The sequence below is a fragment of the Crinia signifera genome, chromosome 11, assembly GCF_055691185.1.
Source record: "Crinia signifera chromosome 11, ASM5569118v1, whole genome shotgun sequence".
Lineage (NCBI taxonomy): Eukaryota > Metazoa > Chordata > Amphibia > Anura > Myobatrachidae > Crinia > Crinia signifera.
In genome coordinates, this window is record NC_139227.1 from 86215426 (window position 1) to 86227436 (window position 12011).

The 12011-nt window shown below is 41.5% G+C and overlaps 1 protein-coding gene across 1 annotated transcript in view; it reads right to left on the bottom strand.

The window, feature by feature from the left end:
- Positions 1–512: 512 nt before the first annotated feature.
- Positions 513–12011, bottom strand: part of LOC146045094 (mucin-5AC-like) — a 44074-nt gene continuing 32575 nt past the window's right edge. The window contains exons 26-35 of the mRNA XM_083163775.1: positions 11410–11561; positions 11156–11294; positions 10299–10409; positions 9465–9644; positions 6780–7019; positions 5364–5520; positions 4950–5090; positions 2557–2710; positions 1642–1679; positions 513–736 (exon numbers count right to left, since the gene is read on the bottom strand). Of these exons, the coding sequence (XP_083019901.1) occupies positions 513–736; positions 1642–1679; positions 2557–2710; positions 4950–5090; positions 5364–5520; positions 6780–7019; positions 9465–9644; positions 10299–10409; positions 11156–11294; positions 11410–11561 (1536 nt within the window). The remainder of the gene's footprint in view (positions 737–1641; positions 1680–2556; positions 2711–4949; positions 5091–5363; positions 5521–6779; positions 7020–9464; positions 9645–10298; positions 10410–11155; positions 11295–11409; positions 11562–12011) is intronic.

Sequence of the window (12011 nt, forward strand, 5' to 3'; positions counted from 1 at the left end):
AATAACGAGCGCTATCCGCAGGGCTATGCGGAAGCGCTTCTGTTTTGGAAACACTGGCCGCACGCTGATTGGCTGAGATTCAGCCAATCAGCGTGCGCCGTGCGGCCAGTGTTTCCAAAACAGAACGCTTCCGCATAGCCCGTCGGATAGCGCTCGTTACTTCTTTTTGACTGCAGGGACCCCCCGATGCCGCCGCCGCAAGCTTTACAGCGCCGCAGGACAGGTACCCGGGCGGCAGACACCGGGGCGCCCCCACCCCGACTTGCCTGGGGCGCTCTGGTGCCTTGCACCGGCCCTGCCCCTACCGCAAAAATGGGGACAGTCGGGAGGTATGCATACACTTGCTGATTTTACTATACAGTATGTAGGTGTACTTTCATATCAACCTATTTATCACTGTTAATTCTTTTAAAATACATATCTAATATTTGCCAACAGGATCTTTTGTGAACATAAATCAACTTTATCATTTAGTATAAATGATGATCCTGTTTTACAGGAATCCTTCACAATTACGACATTGTACCTGTAGTAGTCTCGGGTGTTGTAACCACAGGCGTTGTAGTAGAGAAGCTGAACACTGTAGTTGGTGAAGTTGTTGTACTCTTGCAGGGTGTGTTAGTTCCTACGACTTTTCCTTTAATGCAATATCCAGTAATGCAGCCTCCAATGCCATCAGTGGTGTTGTAAACAATTTCTGGGGCCTTATATATTTTGCCTTCATACACACAGCAGTCTGTAAAATAAAAGCAAATACATTATTAGGGGCAAAAACCACAGTAGCCATACTAGAGAATTAGGGTTCAATAAAACAGTTGGCGGCTTTTGGTGAGATGATATTTTAAACAATTCCTATTTACTCAGCTGATCTACACCATAAGTATTTACAGTTTACCCATCTAATCATTACATTTAAAGGACAATACAGTTAAATTCAATTTAAGCAACCAGATTGAAGTTTTGCCTAGGGTTCTGTGAAGCCTTACACAAGCACTGACTGGGATTTACCCCAAAAGCCTACCAAGCATAGGCAGAAATGGTAAGTTCAATGTTGAGTCTTTGGGAGTTATTCTGGTTGATTCGCAAGGCTGCGAATTTGCAGCCTTGCAAGTCCACTAAACCCCGCCTTGCGAATGGTTGGCTGGGGCCACCTATTCGCAATGTCCACTTGCTCGCAGGAGCTTGCGAATGGATGTTCGCAGGTGCATGCATATAAAAGTGACTTTCAAGTCAGTTACATATGCGTGCACGCTGGGTAGGAAATGGGCGGGCAGCTGACATCCGGTGATGTCAGCTGCCCGTCCCCCACACCGGCGTCATGGCCTCATTAGCATGAGAACGTCCAGCATTCTCATGGGAACACCCATGAAACACTGCACGTTCCCATATGCTAATGGGGCTGCCCGCCACCCCACACCCCTCTCCACCCAACACCCACTGCCCTGGTTGCGTGCATGTATGTACATGTGCAGTACAAAAACATTGGTCCCCGTATGAATGCAGCCGTGCTGTGAACCGACCAGAATAGGGGCCTTTGTACCTAAGCAATACTAATTCTGGCAGCTGAAACAATTTTGCATATTTTCTAACAGCAAGATTATTTTATATACTGTTAAAATAGTTTCTTCTTTAAAAGTTTACCTTGGACACTACATTTTCTGCCATTGTGAGAACATTTGCTGAAAGACAAAGAAAGTTATCAAGTTATTTGAATTCATTTGTTCTTTGCATAGACCGTGAAGCATTAGGTTAAGCTGTGTGCACACGTTCCAAAATATTGCTCAGTGTCCTGTTTTCATCAGCAACCAGAGACGGGGGAGCTGCAGAGGGGACCAATAGGGGGCTGAACATCTTAGGATCACGTTCCAGACTTGAATTGTTCATTATAGGCATGCTGTATTATACTATACAGAACTAAGGTGTATTTTGTACAGTGCACTGCTGTTATTAACCCTTTCAGTGCCAAGTGAATTTGTCATAAAGATGGAGCCATCTCCATCTATTCCGCTCAGTGATTCGGCGCACCGCTCTGCGAATGAGGCACGCATGCGTTTGAGATATGCCCTATTTGTAGCAATGGACATGCGAGCGTGTGAGATGCGATTGCATCCTGGTGCGCCGGCGGCATAGTTGGACGTGGCTCCATCTGTTTGTGACAAACACACATTTCTATCCATTCTAATGACGTGCAATGCTTACTTTATATAGGAAATATAATCTTTTTTACATAACATTTTTTTATTTATTTGAATTTATATAACAAATGTGAGTGACGCTGGCATTTGTAGGGGATATTTTGCTCATCTCTCATAGAGATGTCGGCACTCAAATGGTTAATCTGCTACCTTAACATGCATTCACTAGCAGTATTTCCCATTTTATAAAGCAGCTCAAATTATGAGTGCTCTAATGGTTAGCCAAGCCTCTGTGGTAGCAAGCCATTCCACCTCAGCATGGGCCTCTAACACTGCATTAGCCCGGTTGGCCCTTCATGCCTTAGTCAGACACTGACCATCACATTCACTATACAATGCACAGGACTTCATCTTTTCTTACCAGGTGGTACAGATATTCTCGTTATCATCAGGAGGCATGTCGTCACCAATTTCATACAATGTTCCATTAACCGAATAGCAAGGACATGTTGCAACACATGCCATTGTATCCTCATCAAAATAGGGTCTTTCAAGTGGGCACTTAGGGTAACATCCTGCAAACAAATAAATGTATATTTGTATTTGTCTAGGAAACCTATATTCACATACTGTAGCCATGTTGTACAAGGTCTATACTGTACCAGACTCATATAAATTATAGACGTCTATTTGCAGTTGTAATCAATTTATTATCAACTTTAAAGTTAGCGTATAAATTCAAGTATAAGCTGACTTTTTCAGCACATTATTTATGCTGAAAAAGCCCCCCTCGGCTTATACAAGAGTGATGGGAGGGAGGGGGACAAAGCGCTGCTGCGGGAAGAAGGGACCCAGAGATGCTGTGGAAGGATGACACCTGGAACTGTTTTGGTAGCAGGAGACCAGCACAGCTGTGGAGGAGGGGACCGGCATGGCTGCAGGATATTCGTTGATGATACAGGAGGAGGGGACCCAGTGCGGCGAGCAGCGCCCGGCCTTGGGGAAAGAGAGAGCAGTGGCATCTGGCCTAGGGGAGACAGTGAGCAGCGGCGCCCAGCTGGGGAGATGGTGAGCAGCGGCGCCCGGCCTGGGGGAAAGGGGCGCAGAAGCGCCTGGCCTGGAGAGGGAGTGCAGCGGCGACTGGCCTGGTTGAGAGAGGGAGCAGTGGCGCCTAGCCGGGGAGAGGGTGAGCAGCAGCACCCGGCCTGGGGGGAGAGTGAGCAGTGGCCTGTGTCATAGGCAAAAAAGTGAGGGACACTACTGGGGGCATTATTGGTATCTATTTTATTGAATTCGGGTCGGCTTACACTCGAGTATATACAGTACTTTAATTCATCCATATTGGATGGAGTTCAGAATGTCATTTTTATAAATACTTAGGTAATATTTCATGCTGTTGTCTACTTAATGTGAAAACATAAGATCACTTTATACTATGCAAGTTCTTTAGAAGTTTTAAGATGGGGATTTTAGCCTACTACATTACGAAGTGTAGCATAATTGTTACATCATAATGTATAATATAATTGATATATTTGTACCCATTGGAACTGACCCAGCCCCTGCCTCCATCTTTGCCTTCATTCCAATCCTACTGTAAATCCTGACACATGTAACCACTCCTGTCCTCATCCCATTATCCTTACACAGTGCCAGGTTCTTGTCTTGTGTCTGTTTTTGCTCCTACAATATTAACCTCAATACCATCCATTTCTAGCCATTTCCAGTCAATTTCTATATTCATCAATATTGGCCAAATATTAACTGGCTTAACAAAGTGACAGAGCAACAGCACAAACACACAGCAGTTACGTTAAAAATATACATGTAGGAGGAGATGGTGACATAGTAATTGAGGATTCTACTGAGCAACAGGATAAGAGTCATATTTGTGTATACAATGCTATTGAGGATGTTGATGATGATTATATTTTTTGTGTTAAAGTAAGTCAGCCACCAATGGCAGTAATGTTTGCACATGATAAAAAAGGTCATTGCCAAGCCTTGATATAAGACCAAAAAACAAAAAAATATTGTGTGTGGAACTATTTTTAACCAAATCCTGAAATTTAGCAACACAACTGTACAGTTTGTGAAGCTGAAACAAGTAGAGGCAGGGATGTTAACCATCCACCTCCTACCTGTAACATAATTTGAAAGCATGCATTTTATTTATTCAAATTTGAAAAGAAAAATCCATTATTAGCTAGCAGTACATGCAATCTCCATCACCCTCATCCTTAACCACCTCAATAATGATCAGACATAGTCCTTCCAACAAAATGGTTTGTAGTGGCCCAAACAAACCAATCACTTTAGCCAAAAAAAGTGGCAGTCCCCAATGCTGAAGTGCTTGGTTTTTAAATATGCATATCATTTTTTTATATATACAATATAAATGTATGCGGAAGGGCAAAAGAACAATTACATCTTCTAACACATTTCTTTTTATTATGTTCTGTATTTTTTTGGGCTATGGTGACTGTCTTTTGAGCATAAACCACATTTTTTAATTGGTTATTGCACATTTGCAAAACATTTATAAACAGAATTAACTGTCATGTGTTTGTGCCGCTGCTCTGCTGCTTAGTTTAGACGAGTTGTAAAGTGGTAAAATTTGAATGGAAATGACTGGAAATAAATATTACTGATCTTGATAATACTGTAGGAACTAAACAGGCCCACATTCTATGAACTTAACTATTTTAAGCCTCTTTAAAAAAACAAACAAAAAAAAAAACAGATCCAACCCTAAAACTATTGTAATGCCCAGGAAGGATAAGAAAACCACCCTTGGTTACAATTTTTGTTTACCTTCAAGTCCTGCCACTTTATGGTAACATGTTCCATTAGGGTTCCTGCAGGTTTTCATGCACTCAGAACCCGGAATACCACATGGGTTGTAGTGCCACTCACAGCGTCCATCACCGCCATTGTAGAAATCACAGAAAATGGCTGTTTTCATACAAAATAATGTAAAATGTTAGAATTGTATGTTTTTCACTGAACAATTAGACTTAAAAAAAATTACATAAAGTGGACAATATTTTAGTATTTTAAAAAATGAACTATAATTGGCAATATTATTAGCTCCATGAAAGTAAAACTAATGTCAATTCAATTCTGAGCAGATGTATTATTTACTAGTCTACAAAGTGATGCACAATAAGCGCATACCAGCTTAGAATGTAAAAACTATCTTTTATTGTATCTATCAAATATACTTACGACACAAGGATGGGTTTCTCCAGGTGATACAGACTCCAGCTGCACTGCAAGCTTGGGCGTATGCTGCGACAGCAGTACAGAAGCACTCACAATCCCCACCAGTATCACAGGAACAAGCATCATTTACACATGCATCATAATAGTTCAGTGGGTTCACCTGTAAGTGCACATTACACATTTAGCATATTTTAATGCAACATAAAACTAACAAAAACATAGGTTAAGAGTCTTAGGAGTCTCTGAAGAATAGAGCCCGCTTTACCAATTTGGTGCCATTGGCAAGATTATAGCCGGTGCCCCTTAAACGCATTGGTCAGTATGGCCAAGGCCCAGGTCAGGCCATGAAAAAGTGGACTGAATTAAAAATACAAAGACTCTGGTTCAGGGCAAAAAGATTACAGAGATTACAGAGGAACATCATACCTCCCAACTTTGAGGCTGCTTGAAGAGGGACATATATGCGGGCGCCGAATGCGTGCGCCTGAAAACTAGGGGCGTGGATATCCAGAAAGGAGGTGTGGCCTATATATAATAGTGTCTTCCCGCGAGGCCATGCGGGAATAGATGCTGTGAGCATGCGCACAGTGTTTATGCACCGCTGCTCAGCAGCTGACAGGGGGACTCCCAACAGCACCGCCCCCACCACGGGCGGGACGCAGGAACGTCCCCGAAAACTGGGAGGTTCCAGCGGTAATCAGGACTGTTGGGAGGTATGGGAACATGCAGCTTATTCAATTAAACAGGAATTTAGTAACATTTTGAAATAGAGATGTGCATTTCGCCAATGCACCAGAACTTAATCGAATTCAGCTTGGGTTTGTATTCAGTTTGGAACTGGGAATTAAAAACCAAACAGTGTTTTGGATTGCATGCAAATTAATTCTCCAAATTGCATGATTCAGCGCACATCTCTATTTTCAAATCAAGATTCATCATGGTGCTGTCAATTTTCATAAAAGGAAGACATGGCATTATAAATAACATGTAACATAATGGTAAAATAAAGAAAAATTATAGGCTGAGTGCAAACTTTTCGCTATATTGTTTGTTCAATCAATAATTGATTTATCACTAGCGCAGCGACGAGTGTGAACACCCGATAAGGGTCAGTCCTGCAGCACAGCCAAAGCTGATATAATGTATCAACCATATATATTAGTATACATAATCTGGATGTGTATACAGCCAACTTTGCGATTGTTCAGCCATAGCAGTCTTTGAATATGATGTTGCAATTGGGCTCTGCTGCCTAAACTATGGGGTGGCGGATTGGTAAGTGTATATAAACAGGATCGTTTGTGCATACACCTTACCAACTTATAGATCGGTCGACATATTGGCTGTGTGGGCAATTTGTCAGCTAAGTGTGTACCCAGCTCTACCTGTAAGTGGAATATACTGAACACTTGAACTTACCAGGGAGTGACAAGCTGAGAATGTATCACTAGTGATAACACTGCACTGTTTCTGTGACCAGGCCTTTCTGTATGGGTTGGACGAACATGGATCTACTGCATTCGAGGAATCCACGCAACTGGGGGACATCTTCCAGCTATTACCAAACTCATTAATGTCTCCAACCACAGCCATACTTCTGGTTTGAAAGTCATTGATAGAATTTCCATCATAGTTACCACAAAGACCACAGATTTTACCCTGAAAAAAAAAAAAAAAAAAACATTTCTATAGTAAATCAAGGCAACAGGCATCACTAAAAGAATACATGGAAAAATAAATACAGCATTAAGTTAGGAATTTGTAGTGCATAACTCCTGTGTACGTCCATATATTTTTTAGATGACCACATTTTTATAGGTTACTACAATATAAGAATGTTGTTGATACATTTTATGTCAACTTTACTATTAAAAGCTTAATTTAAAACATAAAGTAATCATTGTTATATCTGCTGTGTAAATCTTCATAATCAAGTTGCATAGCTTCCCCCTGTTCCAATTTTCACAGGACCATCCCATTTTTGGGGCATTATACTACTGTCCTACCCAATTGATGCAGTATCCCATGGTGGGAGGAAGTTGAGAGGCCGCCTCTCACTGGCTGCTCTGCTCAGCATGGTAGAAGTGAATAGATGCTGTGTGCATGACACAGCATCTATTCACAGTAAAGAGGGATACCAGGAGCTCCAGGGGCACCCCCACTTGCAGCATTTTGGGAAAATGCAGAACTCCAAACTGTCCAGCTTTCCGTGGGAATGTCCCAGGTTTCGGGGACATTCCATCGTCCTGCCGGCTGGGGTGGGGCAGTTGGGAGTTCCCGTCACTCAGTGAATAGATGCACAGCGTCAATTCCGGCAAGCAGATGGGCTAGTGGTTGGCCAGCAGCTTACAGAGCCATTAGCCATGCCCCCACAGCGATGAAAAATGGTGGCGTGGCTTAGTGGAATGACATGATTCTATAGGCCATGCCCCCTTGTCACTAGTCCATGCCCCCTAATTTCAAACACGCGCCTTCGGCGCGCGCTGATGTACCCATTTGGTTGGATTCAAACTTAGGAGGTATGAAAATGCTTTCACTTCCTTCAGGAGTCCTGAATTTCATACCTCCCATAATTTGTTAAGAGGTATGATAGAGCCAAAAAGTGGCTTGCAAACACTTTTATCTATTCATTTCTGTTTTATCTCCACATATTTATTGTTCTGGACTGTTCTCAACTGTAAGTCACTGTTTTTCCTATTTGTTGTAGTCTGTAATAGGGAGCTGTGGATCCCTTGTGGCACCATATAAATAAATAATAATAATAATTGTTTAAAGGTGTATCCCCTTTTTCTGCAAGAATTTTCTGACCATTTGTGCTAAGGCCACTGATGTTTGAGCTCATGAAATTCCAAAATCAATTATCACCCCTGTGGGCCAGATGCACTAAGCTTCAAATGTGATAAAATGGAGAGTGATAAACAGCCAGCCAATCAACTCCTACCTGTCTTGTTACAGACTATGTTTGAAAACTGTCAGACAGGAATTGATTGGTTGGTTGTTTAACAATCTCCATTATATCACTTTTGAAGCTTAAAGCATCTGGCCCTCTTTCATGCCCAAACAAATTGTACCTTGTTTGTCATTTTCAGAAAATACAGTACCATGGTCTTAAGGTGCATACACACGGGGGGAGATATATTGCTCAGCCATATATTGCTTGCAATATATGGCTGAGCAATATATTGCTCAGTGTCTCCTTTTCATCAGCGACCAGAGATGGTCGTTGATGAAAAGGAACCTCTGATGGGGGAGCCGCAGAGGTAATTAGCTGGTCGCAGGAGCAAGCTCCTGCGACCAGCGATTACAATGGGGCAGAAAACGGAAGCGCGCACCCGACGATTTATCGCTGGGGCACACTTCCATCACTGGCAATATGGTTGCCTGCGACCATATTCCCAGCGATTATAGCCCATATCGCCCCCGTGTGTACACAGCATTAAAGCTAAAGTGAACCAAAAGCAATCCCCCCCCCCCCAGAAACATCTCACTACAATACTTGATGATTATTTCATTAATTAACTGAGCCTTAATCACCGTTTCCAAAGTATAAACCAGGTTCCTACAGTACGTGCAGGTTTTCCCCAAAAAAAACTGAACTTCATCATACAGTACTTCATTTTTTCAATTTAATTAATTTAATTATTAAAACACTGTTCACATACTTCAGTACAGTATTACAGTATATTATCTTGCATATTGTTTTATGTGACTTTGGGCCAGATGCACTAAGCTTCAAAGGTGATAACATTGAGAGTGAAAAACAACCAACCAACCAATCAGCTCCTCTCTGACAGTTTTCAAACACAGTCTGTGACATGGCAGGTAGGAGCCAATCACTCTCCATTTTATCACTTTTGAATCTTTAGTGCATCTGGCCCTTTAATTTTTATTTATAATGCTGTCAAGCTAAATCTCCAGGAGTAAAGAAATGCAAAAATCTGGACATTTGGGAGGTATGTACTACTCCCTAATCAACTGTCAAATTCTAAAGATGTGGATACAAATCATGCATACGGTTGTAGCCATTTTTCTATCCTGCTGGTTACTGAGACTGGGAAATAAACATAAACAAATCACTGCTTTCTTCATTTATATATGAATTACCTGAAAACTTGGATCCAGTTTGAGGTATATGCTCGTTCCCATGTCCCACATCAGTATCAATCCATTACGAGCTTCAATCACCATGTATTGACCCAACTTATGCACCTTGTATGGTATGTAAATTCCAGTAGTTTGTTTCACAACCTCAAATATTTTGTCCCCGAGTATCAGTTCAATGTTCTGTACAGGAAATAAGGAAGAACAATATGAATTTATTAACAGTTAAGAGGATTTTGTTGCCAGCCTAACTATCTAGTATGTTACTATTTTTTAAATGAGGACCAAAACACGCAGTCGGCGCTCATATCTACATTCTATAGAATATTGAATCTTTCAATCTGTTTATGCCACTCTCGAGTTAACAATATACATTTTCAAGTCAATAAATTTGGCTGTGTGTTTTTGACTAGTGGAAGTGAACAGGAAAAACTTTGGGGACAACTTACAATCTTCTGAAAGACAATTCACTTGTAGGACACAAGTTAATTAATGCGAAGTAGATTTGTTAACCACTACCTACTGTATTAGAGCAATATAGCTGTCTACACAGGTTATAGAGCAGCGGTAGCCAACCCTAGCCCTTGAGAGCTACCAACAGTTCACATTTTCCAGACAACCTAGCTGCTGCACAGCTGCACTCATTAATCACTGACACATTTTAAAAGATACACAGATGGAGCTAATTAGCTCACTTGTGATTCTGGGAGGAGACCTGCAAAACATGCACTGTTGGTAGCTCTCGAGGACTAGGGTTGGCTACCCCAGTTATAGAACAATACTATTTAAGAAAATTTTAAACACTTCTAGCAAAATTCAACTATCTTGAAAACTCACTCCAAGGAAAACTTTCAGGGATTTAGAACAGGTGGTTCCTGTAGTACCACATGGGATGTTTTCAATTATCACACGGAAAGTTCCATTGTTGGGGTCACCAGAGCAGAAATCCTAAGAAGAGAAAGAAAAGAGAATTCAAACATTTGTATTTAAACGTCCAGCATGTTATAAATGGCAACATAATGAGTGTGATGTGTGTGTGTGTGTGTGTGTGTGTATATATATATATATATATATAGATAGATAGATAGATAGATAGATAGATAGATAGATAGATAGATAGAGCCTTTCTCATTTAGCCCTTTAATAGGATTAAGTGAGTAATAGGATTACTCTGCTAATCCCCTACTGTATTGTTCTATGTATTGTATTGCTGCTGAGAACAAAATTTCTTGGCTCACCATGGCTATCCAGAGAAGGCTGGCTGGGGGAGGGCTCCATCTGTATGTAAATGCACAAAGCGAAAACATCTGCCCTGTGCAAATGCACACGGCCTTGCCAACGGACCAATTCAAATGCTGCACCGGCTTTTCAGCCAATCACAGCTTGCGTACCGGCAGCCAATCAGAGTGGCTGCTGGTACGCGAGCTCTGATTGGCTTACCAGCTGGTGCTGCATTTTAATTAATTTATTTTTTAATTAAATTAGTTGAAGAAGTCTGCGTTCCGGAACCCCCTGGGCTGCAGCTCAGCGGAAGATGAGATGGGAGAGCAGGAGCCGGGTTACGGTAAGTCAAGTTATTAGGGGGGGCCTGGAGTCCGGACTGAGTCCCGGTCCCCAAAATTCCTAATGGCAACCCTGTATAAATGTGTATATTTTCCATAGTTTGTATTGCAGAATGTTGATTTATCACTCACCTGAGCCAATGTATATTCACATACTCCATCAAAATTATATGATTTACTGTCAAAAGTGAGAAAGTGGCCATCGCCATACACCGCACAGGTTCCCAGACAGGGCTCATTTGTGCATGTCCATAATCTGTTTTTGCAGGTGCTGAGAAGAGATAGAGAGGAAAAGTTGCATTGATTAAAAAGTGGAAAGCATAAGTGACACTATGGTACATGTATCTGACCTCCTGCGGTCTGCTGCAGGCACGTAATCAGCTCACCAAGTGTTGCACGCAATCTGGATTGTGGATCCAGGACTATAGGGGTTATTGTTATGTACACATGGACACTGTTCTTCTCTCACACATCCTCCTTGTCCATCTGCTATCAGTCCTTTTGGACATATGCAGCCTGACACACACTGTGCACTGTACTGTAAATTGAGAAATCAACAGTATTTCATTAACACAAAAATAATGATTATATAGAATAAAACACACATCCACCTGATCATTAATTTAATGTTCTACCATCCTAGGCCCCATTTTGCCTTTCTTCCTACATGAATATGACTTTTATTCCCTTTGACTGTAATCTAAATTGAACTTTTATAAGGGTGTGCAATCTTTATACTAGGTTGTTACTTACTGTTTATTAAATTGCTCTGCAATTACACATGGTATGTAATGTAATGATCCCAGATTACTGTACTGTACAAAACGCCATAACACATGCTAAGAAATTATCATCCATATTGTGATAAAAGTGACTAATCTTAAAGCCCCCATACAATAGGCCGGCATGTCCTAAAGACAAGTCTTACCCAATTTCCCTTGAGCTCCCCAGCCAGCTACCCAGGAGGGCTTATTTGCAGTTTGGCATT